The sequence below is a fragment of the Mya arenaria genome, chromosome 13 (assembly GCF_026914265.1).
Source record: "Mya arenaria isolate MELC-2E11 chromosome 13, ASM2691426v1".
In the NCBI taxonomy this organism is placed as follows: domain Eukaryota; kingdom Metazoa; phylum Mollusca; class Bivalvia; order Myida; family Myidae; genus Mya; species Mya arenaria.
The window spans coordinates 60,164,765-60,186,137 of NC_069134.1; the positions used below are offsets into that span (position 1 = coordinate 60,164,765).

The 21,373-nt window shown below is 36.0% G+C and overlaps 3 protein-coding genes across 3 annotated transcripts in view; all 3 read left to right on the forward strand.

Annotated features, from left to right (window-relative positions):
• The window catches only part of LOC128213615 (collagen alpha-1(I) chain-like), a 257,574-nt gene that overhangs the window by 5,984 nt on the left and 230,217 nt on the right, over positions 1 to 21,373 (forward strand). The window lies entirely within an intron of this gene.
• Positions 13,829 to 16,038, forward strand: LOC128215438 (uncharacterized). Its single transcript, XM_052922125.1, has 3 exons — positions 13,829 to 13,927; positions 14,202 to 14,403; positions 15,443 to 16,038. The coding sequence occupies exons 1-3, from the start codon at positions 13,829 to 13,831 to the stop codon at positions 16,036 to 16,038; spliced, it is 897 nt and encodes a 298-aa protein (XP_052778085.1).
• Positions 16,035 to 19,532, forward strand: LOC128215439 (uncharacterized). Its single transcript, XM_052922126.1, has 3 exons — positions 16,035 to 16,491; positions 17,287 to 18,488; positions 19,524 to 19,532. The coding sequence occupies exons 1-3, from the start codon at positions 16,035 to 16,037 to the stop codon at positions 19,530 to 19,532; spliced, it is 1,668 nt and encodes a 555-aa protein (XP_052778086.1).

A 21,373-nucleotide genomic window follows, 5' to 3' on the forward strand; every position in this document is an offset into this window, starting at 1 on the left:
TAATATTTGATAAAAAGGACATGCTAGTATATCGCCGTATAGAAACCAAACTTGATTAACATTCATTTTATTAGGAAACACAAATATTCTTGTGGTTGCAAGACAAGTGATTTTTAACAATAGTTTTACACACAACTCTCCGTCTTGCATGGCGACAAAAACCAAAAACGTTCTGATTCAAGATGAAGAACCTGAAGCTGAGATATTCATGTATAGCATGACTAATGACTTGGAGAAACGATTCAAATACAGTGAAAACAAGGCTTGGCCTAAAATTGAAAATATTGGCATAATATAGCTGGTAAATGATGATTCACTAAAGGAATATAGAGGTTTGATTACGTTGCATTGTTTACGCACGTCTATATCCTGACCACTAGATACCTAGGCCGTTGAGCTTTGACTACACTAGTTTACATGACTTCTATCAATATCCTCTTTACTTTATTCTTTGAACTGCTAGTCTCCTTTGCAATTTGGGTTGGAAACGGTTTCGGAAACTGGCATGCAGTCAACTTCCACTGAGAATGTTCAAATCATACATGGCTGGCTAGGTACGCTGTCTCTTGTGGACTGATGCTGATGCAATTAAACAACATCTTGTTGAAATGTAAAGGTAACTGGGATTGTCCATGTAATTGTGATCGTTTTGTTGCTGTTCTAAGGCTTGTATGTTTATCTACTGACGTTTATAACTTAATAGGTATTAATTTATTAAAATATATGTGAAACACATAAGTAAGTCTAAAATGGTTTGCTGACCGGCAGTGACTAGTTGCTTTGTCTTGTGTTAACAATAACTATAGCAGCATGCCTCATATGTACTGATCTCTTATTTTATGCCGACTTGACAATTAAAAAAAGATGATAACGATGATGATGATGATGATGATGATGATGATGATGATGATGACTCATCATACGACAGCTGTGTATCCAATTAGCATTGTACAAGTAATTTAACTCGATAGACCACGTTTATGACGTTGGATATTTAATTATAAACCACCTTTAATTCACCATGCCACGATTGTCTTGATAAAAGGTGTTGTATCTCGACAAAATAAAACTCGCTCCGGCTACATGAAACGATGCAATTCCAATTAGTGCCAAAAATCGGCCCATAAAATGAGAGCTTCGAATTTTGTAACCCTTCTCCCATTATAGTTACATGAGTTACAGGACAATATTCCAAGCATATTGAATACTTTGAAAAAACAACAACAACAACAAATATCATTTAAAACATGAACTGTCATTTGTATTTGATAGTACCGCTACGAAACTGCATTGACAAAGCAACAGTTATTATTTCATTCATGGACTGTTGTTTGTTTTGCATATAACCGCAAATAAGCTGCCTTAATCAAATAACACTTATCATTTAAGGCATGCACTGTTGTTTGTCTGGCATAGTACCACAATTGAACTGGTTTGACAAAACAACACATACCATTCAAAACCTGCACTTTTTTCATAGTACCTCAACTGAACTGCATTGGCAAAACAACACATATTATTTAAAACAGGCACTGTTACTTTCTTCTTTTATGACTGTAACTGATTCACTTTGAGTAAAAACAACAACAAAGCATTTAAAACATACAATGTTTTTGTTTTTATCAAAGTATCGCGAATGAACTGCATTTGGCAAAACAACACATATCATTTAAAGCATGCATTGTTTTGTATATTTTAATAGCACCGCTAAGGCAAAATAACGCTTATTACTTAAAACGTGCACTGTTATTTTCTTTTCAACTATCGCTGTTGAACTGCATAAGTAATTGCAGATAAAAAGTACAATTAGTTTTCTGCTGAAAGACATTGACAAACACAAATGAGATAATCAGCTTTTGCCAAATCAGCATTATATCTTGGGTATTTATTGTAGTCACAGTTTAAGTGTAGAATGTCTGTGTCTTCAGGGTTTTTCTTTGACAGAACTTTAAACCACAACGAGAATCTTGTTCGCTGTGACATCATGGAAAGCAAAACCATTGTTGATACAAATTACCTTAACAAGTAGTAATTTAAGAAGGAATGTTACGTATCCAATTTGTATTCATTTTTTGCCGCTTTTGCGAATTAATAAATAATAAGTGTCAACTTACTTTCATCGCTTTAATTTTAATTGAATTTTGTTTAATATTTAAAACATGCGCTGTCAAAATTGTTTCATACTATCTCAACTTCATTGCATTGAAATAAAACCACGTATCGTTCAAAAGATAAACTGTTAGTTTATTTCTTTAGGACCGCAACAAAACTGCATTGACAAAATAACACATTCCATGTAAAACAACCACTGTCATGCCATTTTAGTATAGCACAGCAACATAACAATATTGACAAAACAACATAGCACACTAATTAAACAACATTGACAAAACAACACATATCACTTAAAACATGCACAGTCGACTGTTATTTTCTTTTTATAGTACCGCAACATAACTGCATTAACTAAACAACACATTCCATTTATAACAACCACTGTCATAACATAACTATATTGACAAAACAGCACATACTATTTAAAGCAATCATTGTTATTTTATTGTCAGTATACTTCAAACAACCTAACTAGATTGATAAAAAAGAAATATCATTTAAAACATGCACTGTCATGTTGTTTCCATAGCACTGCAACTTAACTCCATTGACTAAACAAGAAATATAAATTACAACATGCACTGTCATTTTGTTTCCATAGCATTGCAACTAAACTTCATTGACTAAACAAGAAATATCATTTAAAACATGCACTGTCAGGTTGTTTCCATAGCACTGCAACTTAACTACATTGACTAAACAAGAAATATTATTTACAACATGCACTGGTATGTTATTTCCATAGCATTGCAACTAAATTACATTGACAAAACAAGAAATATCATTTACCACATGCACTGGTATGTTATTTCCATAGCATTGCAACTTAACTACATTGGCTAAACAACACATATCATATCATTTACAACATGCACACTATGTTTATTTTTCCAAAGTATAGCAACTGCACTGCATTGGTGTAACAAGACATATCATTTTATCAATACGCTGTATCGTTTTTCTTTTTAAACTATCGCAGTTGAACTGCATAATTCAAGAGAAAATGTGTCATATGAAACATGAATTCTTATTTCATATTTTAATTCGTCTGTATTTATCAAAGTAGCATTCTATCTTGCGCACTTTTTATTTACATTGTAAATGCAAAATGTCAGTGTCTTAACAGTTTGATTCGAAGGATACGTAAACCATAGTGATTTTCTTGTTCGCTCTGACACCATGACAAGCAAAAACATTGTTGATACATACTACCTTAACAAGTTATCACTTAAAAAGGAATTTTACGTATCTATTTTTCTTCATTTGTTTTGTCGCTGTAGCCGAATTAATACAAAATGAGTGAAACCTCCATCGCTGTTATTTTATTAAAATTTGTGTTTTTGTCAGTAAAAATTTATATTGCGGTTGTCAATGGTGGGAAGATGATTTCAGGCAATGTTTATATGCGTTGTTACTAGATTTTGACAGTTAACTTGTCTTGACCATAACCAGGTGTTTTGATTTTAATTTTCCTATCCAACTTTTCTCACAAAGATACATTTATTAGTCATTTTTCGGACGGCAGTTACGTTGCCATGACCCCCCACTTTATGACGTGTTTGAAACCAACATTGTTTTAATAGTAATTAAATGATTGCAACATGTACATTAACTATAAAACTTTTACTTTGAGCAAAAACCTAACCCTTTCCCTCCAAAAATATGAATAAATAAAACAAATTTAAAAAATAAATAAATAAAATAAATAAATATAAAATACCAGTAAAAATAATGTAATGGAAATGGCAACGTATTGTTTCCAAAGCATCTCGCAGGAGATTTAAACATCAGAATCAAAATCAAAAAACGAACAATAACAATTTTGGCTTGTTGCAATTATCATAAATACGGTAACTATAAGGTACCATTACAATTATAAATCTAGAGTTGATTTGTATTTAAAGCGCGCAGTTTTTTAAATTGAAGAGGGTATACTCTATAAACACTTTCAAATCTACCTTTAAGCGATACATATTAACTAAATTATAAGCACTGGGTAGTATTTCCATGCCGGAATACAATAAACGCGGCGAAGTGCTTGCATCGTTACACTCTAGGATGTCTGACTTTGTTTTCTTTGCGTGCACACCACATGCTTTAATGATGACTTTGATAAAACGATATTATATTACAGATTGATTGTGAGATTAAGTTTGTGATGCACATTCAGACAGACGTGGAGTAGTATTTAAAGGGACTAGACTCCATATGATACAACTGTAAGAAAAAAGAAAATTGTCAAACACTTGCATAAAATTGATAGCATTGTGTATAACTTATTGAATGCTTATTACTGATGTATCACATCGATTACGACACATTCATCTTTCGAAGGTTTGTCTACCACATTAATCCCAGCTCACTTATAAATAGCGTTGATATCATCTTTGATTAATCACGTGACTCTCAAATGCTAAATATACACACTATAAACTGGGAAACCATTATGCACTATTTTTAAACGGGTAAACTCAGCTGAAACAGCGACAAAATATTATTTTCATCATGGAAATGATTTATAATCAGCCTGAACCTATTTCGTATTGATAATTCTAGTCGTGTTTTGAGGACATGCTGAATTTATCGATTTTTGGACCATCTGGTGTCTAGTTCCTTTAATGCAATATATATTTGCAATCCCATTGATGTTCTACTGAAAACATACATTTTAGAAATTCATTCATATTTTGTAAAGATTCCATGTATTATTTGTCAGCTTCTTTTGCTTCACTCGCTGCATTGTTACGGACGTGAGGACACAATAATAGGACATAAATTGGCCTGCATATTAAATCAGAAGCTATTTCATGAGTCTAGTCTAGCTATAATAGAATGTGGAGTATTTTCTCTTTTGATGTATTTGTGAATGTTAAGCGGTTTAAATCATTTAGCACGTTGATTGTATTGTGCTATGTCGACTATTCGTTCCTTAATAAATATATCCTACATCAGCTTGTTTGTGATAAATTGAACTTTATTTTTCGAAGGCAGATAAGTGTTTCCATAGTGTAAGGATGTGCAAATAAATTGTTGGATGTTGGTTAGTAACTTCTGTATACTTTTTGTAAAACATTGTATCATTGTTGGCATTTATTAACTAAAACATTTTAAAACATTACTACCATTTCAATTCAATTACACTACTTTATTTATTTATCTCAATTAAACATGGAATGTCCAGTGTGACTTCTTTTGATAACCTGATGCTTGTTGGGCATATTCCGATGTAAACAACTGCTTAGTACGACATACTCGTGTATCACATTAACAAAACTTAACTTTTTAAACTGATTGACCTTTGGGTAGCAATAAAAAAAAGCTTTATTAATTAGATATAACACACACCTGTTGCGCATAGCATTTAAAATAAAAATGTTTGATTCAAGATGCAGGACCTAAACCTTAGTTATTCGTGTATAGCATGACCAAGATATTGTCGACCTGGCTAAACGGCTAAAACAATTTTAATATTCTGAAAAAGGCTACGCTAGTAGCTAGATTGAACATGCATACACAAATAGAAAATGATTAATTATAAATAATATATCTAAAATTCAAAATACAGCATTGATCTTAAGATTCGGTTTATAATGCAGACTCGTTCAAAGGTCTTTAGCAAAAACCGTTTATGTTACTTGCACTTGTTTGGAAGAAGCGAGTTATATTGAACCCGCTCCGAGAAGACCTTGTAGACACTTGATTTCTTTGAGTGGTTAATACAAGCCTTTGTCTGACCCCATTGTATATTAGCTTTAGCACTTTGACTACAATCGTCTTCTTGACTTTTATCAACACTCATTTCACGATAGTTCCGGGACAATGTTTCTATGTTTCATGTGCTGCTAATACCCGGACTTTTTTGCTATAAATTGATATGTACTGTATCAGGAAACCACCGTTGGCAACCACTGTACTTTCGTTATACGTCATAAATACCGTGGGACAATTTACTGACAAAATCTCGTTTTAATGAATATGCATGCGGCAGGGGAAACTACGTTTTCTACGGGAAGAATCTGGTACCTTGCGAGACCAATGAAACTGCCTCATTAAGTATTGTTGATTACGATATGTATCTATCCAATTCACCCACGATAGACAGCACAGCATAGCATAGGAGGAATCCGACGATGCAGTAAACTGGCGTGAAGTATTCTTTTCCACAATTGTTCTAACCAGGCGTAATTTGTTAGAAAATTTGTCTATTGTGTTTCGATCACTTTACTTTTAGACATAATCTAGGCTAAAAGTATCGGCTAACGTGCTTGTAATTGCTTGATTGTTGTTTTGAAGCTAATGTGTATCTTGATGTACATGTTTATTAACTAAAATTAAGTCACCAGAGTTAGAAGGTCTTGAATGGATTGTTGACAAGCACCGAATCGTTCTTTTGTTTTGTATCAGCAGTATTAAGTTTCCTCTCTTCAACTATGAAAGGGTATTATTCCATTTTACCATATTTAATGGCGTTGTGGTCATCTAGTGGTGCCGTCTTATATTTTGTCGACTTAACGTGTTATAGTTTGGCTCATTGTCAAAGTATTATCGACTCTTTAACTTATTAAGCGGATATGTCGACTTACTTGTGTCGCTAAAAGTAGTTGAAAGTTACGTGATAACCTGATAAGTCGACAGAACGTCGATTTAACGAATGAACAAGTCGAAATAATTTCGAAGTTATAACTCGTCAAGTCGGTTCAAAACATTTTGATAAGACAATGTCATCACTTTATCAGCATATACGCTGCCACAGATGTATGACCTTTACCTTAAAGATAATGGCTCACGGTTTCGCCGTCAAAACTTATTCAAAAAATATGATGATGATGAGGATGACAATTTACAATTAAATCAACTCGATAGACCAAGATCAGAAAATTGTAACTTAATTATGTGAAGTGTTGTACGTAATACTAAGCTTTGTTTTCCTTCTTTAATTTACCATGCTACGATTTTTGTGACAAGAGGTGATGTAACTCGACACAATAAAACTCGCACCGGCTACATGAAACGATGCAATTCCTTCATGAAGAAGTTTTAGTAATACAATAGCTTGAGCTTCCAGTGTTCATTTCATGTTGGACGATATTCCGTCATGAGTATGTATAATTATTTAAAAGAACTCATCCGCAAACATTTTGGCGATTGCTTAAAGGCCCACACTATAGGTCGAGGCAATATTTTTATAATTTCATGGATTATCATTTTTAACGCATTTGCCTTAATGATAAAAACAAACAAAAAAGCATATGATTTATGTGCAGATCAAAATATATCTGCCTTTATTATATATTTTTGTTAATTAATGGCTACATGACCAAAAAATCCCATGTTATAAAAACGCTAAATTATTGATAATACGTTTTTCTGTACACATATTTAAGGAATGAATTGCGTGGTTGATGTCATTATCAGGGTATGAACGCAATTGGGTTGGTCAATGTGTGTGGAGTCCGAAGGACTTTGACCAATTCATTGTGAGATTAAGTTTGTGATGCACAGCTAGAAAGGCGTTAAATAGTATTAAAGGTACTAGACTCCATATGATAGTACTGCAAGAAAAAAGAAAATTGACAAACACTTGCATAGAGTTGATATCATTGTGTATAACGTATTGGATCTGATGTTTCACATCGATTACGATACATGCATCTTTCGAAGGTTTGTCTACCCCATTAATCCCAGTTAACTTAGAAGTAGCGTCGGTATATATATCTGTTATAATAACGTGACTCTCAAATGCTAAATATACACACTATAAACTCGGAAACCATTATGCTCTATCTTTACACGGGTTAACGCAGCTGAGACAACGACAAAATTTTATTTTAGTCATGAACAATGATGTATTATCGGCCCATTGATATTTCTAGTCTTGTTTTGTCGGCCCATTGATATTTCTAGTCTTGTTTTGAGGACAATTTTTGGACCATCTGGTGTCTAGTTCCTTTAATGCAATATGTATTTGCAATCCCATTGACGTTCTACCGAAAAAAACACATTTTAGAAATTCACACATTTTATTTTTGTCCAGATTCAATGTCGTATTTGTCAGCTTCTTTTGCTTCACTCGCTGCATTGTTACGGACACGAGGACGCGATTAAAGGACTTAAATTGGCCTGTATATTAAATCTGAAACTATTTCATGAATCTAGTCTAGCTATAATAGAATTTGGAGTATTTTCTCTTTTGATGTATTTGTGAATGTTTAGCGGTTTAAATCATTTAGCACGTAGATTGTATTGTGCTTTGTCGACTTCGTTCCTAAATAAATATATCCTACATCAGCATGTTTGTGATCAATTGAACTTTATTTTTCGAAGGCAGATAAGTGTTTCACAAAGTGTATGTGCAAATAAATTGGATATTGGTAAGTAATTTTTGTATACTTTTTATATTACGTTTTATACTTTTATTCATAAACATTGTATCAATCTTGGCATTGATTAACAAAACATTATAAAACATTGCTATCATCAATTCCACTATTTCATTTATTCATCTCAATAAAGCATGGAATGTCCATGATGTGACTTCTTTTGATCACCAGGTGCTTGTTGTGCATATGTCGATGTATAAAATTGCTTTAAAAGAACCACTCGTGTATCACATTAGCAAAACTAAACTTTATTAACAGATTTTCTTTTGGATAACACTAAAAATGTTTTATCAGTTGGATAACAGACAACACTGTTCAAACATTTAAGAGAGAACAGTCTGATTCAAAATGCAGGACATAAAGCCTAGATAAATTCGTGTATATTGTCGACCTGACTAAACAGTTCAAACTGTTTTAATATTCTGAAAAAATGGCTTTTGTTAGTAGCTAGTTAACATTGAACATTCATACACTAATAGTAAATGATTTATTATAAATAATACACCTAAAATTTAAAATGCAACATGGATAGCAATATATGACATACTCGCTCAAAGGTCTTTAACAAAAACGATGTTACTTTCACTTAGCTGGAAGAAGAGACTTATATAGAACCCGCTCCAAGGTGGGCCTTGAAGAGACTTTATTTCTTTGAATGGTTAGCACATGTGTTTACTGACCCCTTGGTATCTATGCCATAGCAATTTAAAAACAATAGTATTCTTGACTTTTCTTCAACATTCATCTTAATACAATACTTTCTGGAATATGTTTCGTTGTACTGCCAATATCCGGACACTTTTTGGTATAATTTTATATGTACTGTATCAGGAAACCATCATCGGCAATCACTGTACTTCATTCCGTTATTCCGTGGGATGATTAACTGACAAAATCTCATTTACTAAATATGCATGCTGCAGGGGAGACAACTCCACTTCTAATGAATTTGCATGTTAGAATTAAATAATATTTAATTACCCTATAGTGTCCAATCGCCTCCATGGCCGAGTGGAATTGACTGCTGTCTAACATTGTACTGAAAAGGCGAACCCAGTTCAATTCCGGCTTCGTCAGAATAGCGTTCTACGGGAAAGGATATGGAACCTTGCATAACCAATGAAACTGCCTCATTAACTATATATGATAACGAGATTTTCCTCGCCAATTTGCCTTATATACACATGAAGCATAGCATAATAGTGTATAAGGTTTAATCGGACAATTTAGAAAACTGGTTTAAAGTCGTCCTCTTTCAAGAATGTTCTAATTAGGCGTAGTTTGTAAGAAAATATGTCTCTTGTGTTTCGATCACTTTACTTTTAGACATAATCTAGGCTAAGAGGGGAACGCGACGCAGGATAGTGAAGTCTTCTTCTTTCAAGAATGTTCTAATTAGGCGTAGTAGAAAATATGTCACTTGTGTTTCGATCACTTTACCTTAAGACATAATCTAGGTTCAGCGTTTCGGCTAATGTGCTTGTCATTGTAGTTGTTATTGTTTGATTTTTGTTTTGAGGCTAATGTGTATCTCGATGGACGTGTTTATCTATCTAAAATAAAGTCACCAGAGTAAGTAGATCTTGAATGGATTGTTGACAAGCGCTGACTCGTTGCTTTATTTTGTATCAGCAGTATTAAGGTTCCTCTCCTTAACTTTGAAAGAGTAATATATTATTATACCATATGTACTGATGCTATGGTCATTTATTGGTGTCGTCTTATATAATTTCGACATAACTTGTTACAGCATGGCATGTTGTCATAGTATTGACTTATTAAGTATATATGTCGACTTATTTATGTTCCCAAAACTAGTTGAACATGCTAGTCAACTTAATAATTGCCCTCCAGGAAGTTAAAAACCTTAGTTTCCTCAAATTGGATCGATGTATAAGACTGAATGATGCATTTCATTTGTTTATCTCACTTTCTGTTTACTTGATTTGATGGTTATTTTCGTAATATCAATGTTTTTATAGCAAGATCTGCGCCAAAACGCATGCGTAGTAACACTCTAAAATGTCTCACACTCTATTCTATATACATGCCATATGCATTTTACATTTTACCAAATATAATAAATTAGTCAGCAAAATTGTAGTTTTGTGAGACTCATTCAGGCAGACGTGAAGTAGTATTTAATCCCATATATATCTGACATCCTATTTCAGTTCTCACGAAAAACAGTGCCTTTCAGATATTCACACTTTTTGTTAAAATTCAATGTCACTTTTTGTCAGCTTCTGTTTTTACACTGACTGTATTGTTACGGACGTAAATACGCGATAGTTGTACATTAATTGGCATGTATATTAAATAAAAAACTATTACATTAAACTACTCCGGCTATAATAGAAGGTTGAGTGTATTCTCTTTTGATGTGTTTGTGGATGTTTAGCGGTTTAAATCATTTACCACTTAAATTTCAATGAGTTTTGTTGACTTAACCTTCCCAAATAAATAAATACTTCATCAGCATGTTTACATTTGTTGATACTTGATATGTCGTAGGCAGAAACGTTGCACGACGTGAGGGTGTTACTTAGGGAATAAACTAGATGTTTGAGAGCAACTTATGTATAACGTTTAATATTAAATTGTTATATTCATGAACATTTAATCAATCTTGGTATGTATAAACGTGTACATTTATATAAAAGTAGCATTATCTCGAAATGATTTTGCTGTTTTATTTATTTATCTCAACTAAGCATAATATGTCGAATGTGAGCTCTTGTGAACACTTGGTACCCGTCGTCCATGTTAAGACTATTGGGCTTGATTGCTGCAATGCTAAGTCTAATATGTTTCTCTACTGACATTTATATGTGTTTAAATTTAAGTCTAAAACGTAATCAATTCTCAAATGGACTGTGTAAAAGCAGTGACTAGTTGCTTTTTCTTTTATCAGCAGTATTCAGGTTCAATTACTATAGGAACATGCCTAACACCCTGTTTATCCCATTTGTCTTTATACAAGTAAATGAACTCGATAGACCAAGATCAGTACATTGGATACTTTATTATTAACCACAAAATATGTGAAGTGTTGTAATTTAAACTAAGCTTTGTTTTCTTGCTTTAATTCACCATGCCGCGATTTTCGTGATAAGAGGTGATGTAACTCGACACAATAAAACTTGCACCGGCTACATGAAACGGTGCAATTCCTTAATGAAAAGGTTTTTGTTATTCATTAGCTTAAGCATCCAGTGCTCATTTCATATTGTGTGATATTCCATCATGAGTATGTATAATTATTTGAAAAAAAAAACAAAAACATCTGCAAACTTTTGGGCTTTTGCTTTAAGGCGCACAATATAATACGATGCATTTTCTTCAATTTAATGTATTATCATTTGTAACGCATTTGCCTAAATGATGAAAACAAACAAAAAAGCGTATGATTTATGTATCAAACTATAAAAGCTTTTATTATATATTTCTTTTATTTAATATGTACATGACCAAAAATTCCCATGTTAAAAAAGTGCTAAATTATCGATTATATGTTTTCTCTGTAAAAATATCATATATTCTTTTTTTTTGTTCTGCTCATTTAAGTCAAATGAGTTTCTTATGATAATGAATATTTTGACACTAACCTTTAGTATGCCCCTATAAATTAAAGCTTACTTGTTACGATGCAACTACTGCAGATTGTTTTTAAGAAGTTACTGTTGACCGAATGACTCTATGAGTTGAAGGTAGATAGAAAATGTTTACAACTCCGGATCCATACAAGACCGACATTGCGAGACAAGTGTTTAACGGTTGTCCTGTTAACGCAGTGGTAAGCGAACTCGCTTCTCATCAGAGCTACTCAGGCTCGATTCCCGTCATGTGCATGCTGGTGTGAGTTTGGTTGGTGGTCACAAAGCCGGACAGATAGGTTCTCTACGGGTTCTCTAGTTTTACCCACAACACAAGATCAAAATATCCCATTTTAAAAAAGCGCTTAGTTATCGATTATATGTTTTCTCTGTAAAATATCATATCGTCACCTTAGTGCAAGAACTCAATATCTGGTTCTATTTCTATATGCAGTTATTGAGTTATTGCACTACGGTGACGATATATACTTTAATATCATATATACTTTTTTTATTGTTCTGCTCATTAAAGTCATATGAGTTTATTATGATAATGCATATTTTGGCATTAACCTTTAGTGTGCCCCCTTTAAATAAAAGCTTATTTATTACAATGCAACTACTGCAGTTTGTTTTTAAGAAGTTTATGTTGACCAAAAGACTCTATGAGTTGAAGGTAGATCGAAAATGTTTATAACTCCGGATCCATACAAGACCGACATTTCGTGATGAGTGTTAAACGGTTGTCTTATTATCGCAGTGGTTAGCGCACTCGCTTCTCATTGTTCGGAGACTAGGTGGTCTACGACCCAGTTTTGATAGCGACATTGTTGTTTTTTCATTGTATTGTTTATCTAGCAATTTACTGCTGGCAGGGTTATTAGTCACACCGTTGCTCTGTGCTCTGTTGAGTTTTCTAGAATTAATTCTTGCTTTGAAACTTTCATTAACATTTTCTTTTAGTTTGATATGGCAATATCTTATTTTTTGTGCCGACGTAAAGTTCATTGAATGTCTAATCTAATGAGTGTTTAATACCTGTTTGTTTTAAATCTTCATTTCTATTGTTTGAACGTTGTATGAGCGTTGTTTGGGTTATTGACAATAAAACGTGTAAATTTAGTCAGGCTCAACCCGCGCCAAGTGTTTAACCGGGTTGAAGGCCGTGATATTTTACAGTTATTGAACAGTTATTGAACGTAAACTGTGGACTGATTATACAATGGCGACAGCCGAGCCGGCTAGGGTGACCGAGAAACGGTCGACCCTAAAGAGTTGCGCATCTCGTTTATCGAAACTATCGAAGGGCCTAGAAATGTCAATGGCCGAAAATGACCTTGAAAACGTACGAGAATTAGCAAATGGCATCAAGGATTGTTGGAATGTATATGAAAGGGAACGTCAAAGTCTAGATTTGTATTCTAGCCAGGAACAGTCGGAAATACAAGATGCGTTCGAAAGGGCACTTGTTGGTTATGACACTTTGTCAATCCGTATCCATAAATGGATTGAAGAAAGGCAACGACTATCGCCAATTCCAGCTAGTCATAGTCACTCGAGTGCCAGGTCGTCTCGAAGATCCAAAGCCTCTTCAGAGAAACAGCGTCGCTAAAGTTAGCTCAAGTACAAAGACGACAAGAGCTCGAACGGCAGCAGCTAGATTTGAAACATCAGCAGGCCGCGATAAGACATGAGCTCGAATTGCTAGCCGAAGGGGATGAGCTCGCGCGAACGGAGATGGAAGACGACAGCGACTCCAACTCCAATGTTTCGAGTGCACGACCCAGGATCCGATCAAACGATTTGCCAAAAACTGTGTTTAGTTCAGACGAAAAGGTGGGGGAATATGTGCGAAGTATTAGCAAACGTTGGGACTGGGTCTAAGTCAAGCCCCAACGCAGCTCCATTCCAGAGTGCGGATTTATTCGATGGACTTAAGGCTATGACCGATAGTGTGCAGGAAAGTTTGAACTTACCAAAGCCCGAGTTACTGACGTTCACTGGGAATCCTGTCGACTACTGCAAATTTATAAGCAATTTTGAGACAAATATAGAGTCAAGGGTTAATGATAGTAGGTTGAGACTGAGTTATTTAATTCAATTTTGTCAGGGCGATGCTCGCAAGAGTGTCGAAGATTGTGTAGTCTTGTCGTCGGATGAAGGATATGCCAGGGCCAAACCAATTTTGTTGACTCGTTATGGTAAACCCCATCTTGTAGCTAGGTCCCATGTTGAACGACTCATTAACGGTAGCCCTGTTAAGTTTAACGATGTGCAAGGTCTTATGAATCTGTCACTTGACATGGAAAAGTGTCAGATCACCTTATCTCAAATAGGATTTAATTCTGATATAAATAACACTGAAAATCTAAGGAAAATTGTTAGGAGGTTGCCTATTCATATTTGATCTAAATGGGTGGAAAGGGCTAGCAGCTTAATTGAACAGGGATCTGAACCAAATTTTAATGACCTTCTGAAGTATGTTCAAGGTAGGGCTCTTGTTGCAAGTACTATGTATGGTCAAGACCTAGCCAACGAGTCAAAACACTCGCAAATTTCGAAATTCAAGTTCGCAGCAAAAGCCACTTCTCAGCGTGAGAAAGTTGTGACCTTGTCCACTAGCGCTAGTAGTAGTGCTAGTAGTAAATTTCCAGGTAATGAGTCATATGTTAACCGCCAGAGCAGCAGTTTATCTTGCGTGTATTGTAAACAGAGTCATAAACTGATCGACTGTGGCAAGTTATGTTGCTTGATTATGGGGAAAAATGAGCATTATCAAAAGGCATAGAATGTGCTAAAATTGTCTTAACTTTAAACATTTTGCTAAATTTTGTCGCAAAAGTAGTTGTTGCGAGGTCGTTGGATGTACAGAAAAACATCATACAATGCTACATAGTAAGGTAAGCCAGCCAACCAATGAAACCTCTGGCCAGAGCAATTGTTGTGCGGCATCAGATGTCAACTCGACTCAAGCGAAGGTAAGCTTACGTATCGTCCCAGTTGTAGTTAAGAATGGGCCGGTACACGTGAAAACGTACGCCTTGCTTGATGAAGGCAGTGACGTTACGTTATGCAGCAATAGTTTAGTGAAAAGGTTGGGAGCTTCAGGTACCCCTCGCGAATTTACAATTTCTACAGTAAATCAATCTGCTGAGCGGAGGACTGGTGTAGAATTAAAACTCGAAGTAAGTTCTATATATGGAAATGAGACTGTTGCCTGAAATAGGGTTAGGTCGGTAGAGCGACTACCTATTTCACTGAAGTCGCTGCCTGATCGCTCGGAGGTAGGTAAGTGGAGCCATTTAAATTACTTTTCGAGAATTAGTGATAGCCAAGTTGAATTACTCATAGGCAGCGACACTCCAGAGGTGTTCTGGGTTGAAGAGGATCGGAGAGGTAAGAGAGGCGAGCCGTATGCAATCAGGTCAATCCTGGGCTGGAGCGTTATTGGGCCGACAGGGAAAGCTACTTCCGCTTCAAACGTACAGGTAAACATTCAACAGACTTCACGCATACAAGAACAAATAGATAGGCTGTGGAAAACTGATTTTCCAGAATGCAGATCTGAAAATAGTAATGGTATGTCGCAAGAAGATCGCCGCGCACTATCAATCATGGAGCGTACCTTAGAAAATTGTGACGGACACTACACACTTGGTTTGCCGTGGAGGGATCAGAACGTACAACTGCCAAATAATAACTTTATGGCAGTCACGCGTCTTGAGCAGCTGAAACGGAAACTTGAACGGGACACTGAGCTGCATACCTTATATAGCGACACCATGAGCGGCTACATTGAAAAAGGGTATGCTACGCCACTGGATGACGCTGGAGCCAGAAATTCAGTCAAAGTTTGGTATCTTCCGCTTCACCCAGTTGTTAACCAAAACAAGCCCGGCAAGTTAAGGATAGTTTTTGACTGCGCAGCGAAGTACAGAGGTATATGAATGATAACCTGTTGCAAGGGCCTGATCTCATTAATTCTATAGTTGGTGTACTGATACGTTTCCGAGAGGAACCGGTAGCTAAAGTGGCTGACATTGAGGCAATGTTTCATCAGGTAAGGGTATGCGAAAAGGATAGAGATGCACTCAGATTTTTATGGTGGCCAAGTGGTAACCTGGAAACAAAGCCTGTTGAACACTGTATGAACGTTCATTTGTTCGGTGTCACGTCATCACCTAGCTGTGCGGCATACAGTCTAAGAGGCACAGCAAGGGATAACGCCAAAGCATTCAGCGGGGATACCTTGAAAACGATAGAACGTAATTTTTACGTTGATGATCTTCTAAAGTCGGTGACGGATGAAAAGGTAGGTATCAGACTTTCTTCTGAACTTCGAGATATCCTCGCTAAAGGTGGTTTCAGACTGACGAAGTGGATGTCAAATAATCAAAAAGGTAATGGACTCGATTCCAGAAACTGAGAGGGCGGAATCACGCAAGATATTTGACGTTGAGAGCGACCATATATTGGAGCGTGCTCTTTTATTACAATGGTACGTAGAAAAGGACCAGTTTGTGTTTGATGTAAGCCTGAAAGAAAAGAGCCACACAAGACGCGGCATTTTGTCAGTCGCGAGTTATTTGTATGATCCTCTAGGGTTAGTTGCACCTGTGACTCTTATCCCAAAGTTGGTATAAAATATAATAAAATGGGCCGATTGGTTGCATTGCCTTCCTGGACTCTCGAATATTAGGATTGACAGATGCCTGAAGCCGGGTAAGTTAGACAATGCTTCCTCAAGGGCCGAGTTGCACATATTTAGCGATGCATCTGAGGTAGCATATGGATCTGCAGTATATTTGAAGATATATGACGTAACGGGAAACAATAAATGCAGACTCGTCATAGGTTAGCTCCAATAAAGGCTATGACAATACCTAGGCTCGAGCTAGCAGCAGCAGTGCTAGCTGTAAAATTGTACCAGTTAGTGACAAAAGAATTAGATATGAGTGTTGATGATAGGTTCTTTTGGACGGATTCAATGATAGTCCTTGGGTACATCCGGAATGAGAAAAGACGCTTCAAGACGTTTGTTGCAAATAGATTAGCAACTATACATGACGTCACGACTCCAGAGGATTGGAGGTACGTACCTACGGAAATGAATCCTGCTGACTTGGCTTCAAGAGGTATACATCCACGCGAAGCCGAAAAACTTGCAACATAGCTGCATGGGCAAAAATTTCTAGAGAAGGATAACTGGAACTTGCCGGAAACTGCAAGTCCAGTAACTCTGGACGATGATGACTCAGAACTTAAGACGGTGCTTAGTATGCAAGCGAAACAAGGTAAGGCCGCTTCAAGTTTAGATGATTTGTTAGTTAAATACTCTGACTGGCATAAATTACTTCGTGCTGTAGGTTGGTTACTTAGATTCAAGAAATATCTTGTAAGTAAGTATTTGTTGAGTGAGAAGAATGTCGGTTGTGCGGCAAATAACAGAGATTTGACTGTGAAAGAGATTCGAGGAGCTACAAAGGATGTCCTCATGCTTTTACAAAAGAGTACGTATGACAAGGATTTCAGAAATGTAGTAGATAACGGTCGTGTTTCAAAGGCATGTTCGATTGTAAATTTTAGCCCAGTGTACACAGATGTTCTACTGAGAATCGGCGGGCGTCTAGAAAATGCTGACGTAAGCACTGACGTCAAGCACCCGATTATTTTGCCCAGCGGTCACAATGTAAGTAGAATTCTCATTCGGAAATACCATGAATTGAACGCCCATGCGGGTGCTCATCATATTTTGTCTCTTATCAGACAAAAAAACTATTGGATAGTGCACGGTCAGCGAACAGTTAAGTCAGTACTTAGCCATTGCATCGACTGTAAACGCCGACAGCAACGTCTCAAAACTCAGCAGATGGGACATCTTCCGACAGAGAGACTTACACCAGACAAAGCGCCTTTCACGTACGTTGGAGTAGACTACTTCGGTCCAATGTACGTAAAGTCTGGTAGAAAACATCTCAAAAGGTATGGGTGTTTATTCACTTGCTTGACAACCAGGGCAGTGCATATTGAAATTGCACACAGTCTTGACACACACTCTTTCATATGTGCTTTGCAGCGGTTTGTAAGTCGCCGGGGACGACCAGAAAAGATCTTTAGTGATAACGGGACAAATATTACCGCGGGAGAAAGGGAGCTGCGGGAATCAGTCAAACAATGGAATCAAACTCAGCTCTCAAAAAACCTCCCTCAGCAAGAGATTGCATGGCATTTCAATCCTCCGTATGCAAGTCACATGGGTGGTGTAAGGGGAAGGTTAGTACGATCCGTTAAAAATGCGCTGAAATATGTAGTTCGTGAGCAACTGCTTGGTGACGAAGCTTTGTTGACATTAGCAACCGAAGTCGAGAAGATTCTGAACGACCGTCCAATTACTCAGGTATGTAATTACGTACGTGATCCGGAGCCAATGGAATCCTGGAGTGTTTGACAATAATGATCACTATTGTAAGCGTTGGTGGAGACAGGTTCAGTACCTAGCCAACATTTTCTGGAGGAGATGGACGAGAGAGTTTCTTCCAAGTTTGCAGGTAAGACAGAAATGGCATAATATTCGGAGAAATGTGACTGAAAAAGACCTCGTACTTGTATGTGATGAGCCGTCAAAGCGTGGTAACTGGCCATTGGGAGTAGTACTAGAGGTAACCAAAGGCCCAGATGGACTTGTTCAATGGTGTAGAGTTAGAGTAAATGGTTCAGAAAAAGTAAGACCTATTTCCAAGTTATGTTTACTGGAAGAGTGTATTACATGGATCGATACCTTAAAGCGAGTTGGGTAATAAACGATTACCGTAAAGCGTTAGAATTTTGCGTGTAAATATTTTTATTATTTTTTTTTTTTTCCATTTTTGCATTTTTAATAGATGCTTTAGAAAATTGCATTGAATTGATGTTGTCACCGTAGTCTCTGTCAGAATTTTTAAATGAACTTCTGTGGAAGGTTCATTGAGGGGCGGTGTTCGGAGACTAGGTGGTCTACGACCCAGTTTTGATAGCGACATTGTTGTTTTTTCATTGTATTGTTAATCTAGCAATTAACTGCTGGCAGGGTTATTAGTCACACCCTTGCTCTGTGCTCTGTTGAGTTTTCTAGGAATGTAGACTTGACTATACTTATTTGAAGGCCCTATTTTTAGATCCGTTCCCATGGGGTATACTCAACACATCATTGGTCAATCAGTACGTATAGTGAATATTTTGGCGACAACAGTTTGAATTTGCATTCTGCCTTCAGTGCGCAAAAAGAACGCTGATTGACCGTTTTACATTGTAATTGTCTTTTCTAAGTTTTTGGGGAATAAAAATAGCATTGTTCAGTAAGTTCATGTTTTTGTATTTGATGTTAGCCTTGACTCGTATATTATGTTATATTTTATGTGCAAAATGTATTTTTATTGTTTTATCATTTTTTCAGGTAAAGTAATGAATACCAGATAATTCTAGCTTTGAAACTTTCATTAACATTTTCTTTTAGTTTGATATGGCAATATCTTATTTTTTGTGCCGACGGAAAGTTGTACGTTGTACGTTGTGCTTTATATGACGTTGTTTGATGTTTGAACGTTGTATGAGCGTTTTGTGAGTTATTGACAATAAAACGTGTAAATTGACAGTGTCTACAGTTTGTTCCCGGAACTTAGTCAGGCTCAACCCGCACCCAGTTTTAACTGGGTTGAAGGCCGTGAAATCTTACACTCATCAAGGCTACTCGGGTTCGATTCCCGGCCTTTGCATGCGGGTGTGAGTTTGGTTGGTGGTCAACAAGCCGGACAAATAGGTTTTCTACAATTGTTCTGGTTTCACAACAACACTAGACCAAACTCCCGTGCAACATCGCCCAAACGAGAGTGACTGAGACTACGTTAATATAACTTTTGTTACAATCATTGCAAAACAAAAACAAAAAAAAACTATCATAATATCTTGTTCGCCCTTACATCATGACAATCAAAAAAAATGTTGAAACCGATTACCTAAATAACTAGTCAGTTCAAAAAGAATATAACGTGTCCATGGTTTTTTTAAATATTTTTTACCGCTTTAACCAACTTTGTGGCATACATAAATAACAACTTTACTCATCAGAGTGATTTTGATTACAATCTGTTTTCGTTAATATGATTTTTTTAGTTGATATTGATGTTGTGGTTGCCAATGATGACACGAATATTGTATTGGATACTAATTTGTGACGATAATAGATTCTGTTGAGGTGTCTTGACCATAATCATGTGTTGTTTTCTTTAGTTTGCTCGTCCAACCTCTTGCAAAGTGCTATATTTATTTGTATCCTGAACAACATCTTGGTGGTCTGGGCTTACCTACGCAGTTTGATTATTTTGTTGCTGTTCTAGGGCTAAAAGTTTCGCTATTGGCGATTATATGTATTTTAAATTAAGACAAAAACGTAAGTAAGTCTAAATTGGATTGTTGACTGGCAGTGGCTAGTTGCTATGTTTTGTATCATGAAGCTGATGATGATGATGATGATGATGATGATGATGATGATGATGATGATGATGATGATGATGATTGATTATTGATGATGATGATGATGATGATGATGATGATGATGATGATGATGATGATGATGATGATGATGATGATGATGATGATGAAGATTATGATGATTATGATTGATTATTGATGATGATGATGTAATGATGATGATGATGATGATGATGATGATGATGATGATGATGATTGATGTTGATGATGATGATGATGATGATGATGATGATGATGATGATGACGATGATGATGATGATGATGATTAGGAGAAGGAGGAAGAGGAGACGGCGTAAGAACCTGTGTACCGAATTTGATTTTGTACAAGAAAGCAACTCGATCGACCAAAATCAGAAAATTGGATATTTTATTATAAACCACAAACGTGTGAAGTTTTGTAATAAAACCTTAGCTTTGTTTTCTTTCTTTAATTTACCATGCCACGATTGTCGTGACAAGAGGTGATGTAACGCGACACAATAAAACTCGCACTGGCTACATGAAACGATGCAATTACTTACTAAAAAAGTAAATGTATTACATGAGTTTGAGCTTCTAGGGTTCATTTCATGTTGTGTGATATTCTGTCATCAGGATGTATAATTATAAAAAAAAGTAATCTGCAAACTCTTTGGCGTTTACTTAAGGGCGCATAATATAGGTCAATGAATTTTTGTTTTGATAATTTTAATGCATTATCATGTTCAACTCATTTTATGCTGAAAGTACGTCGGAAATGAGGTCGTTCAAATTGTG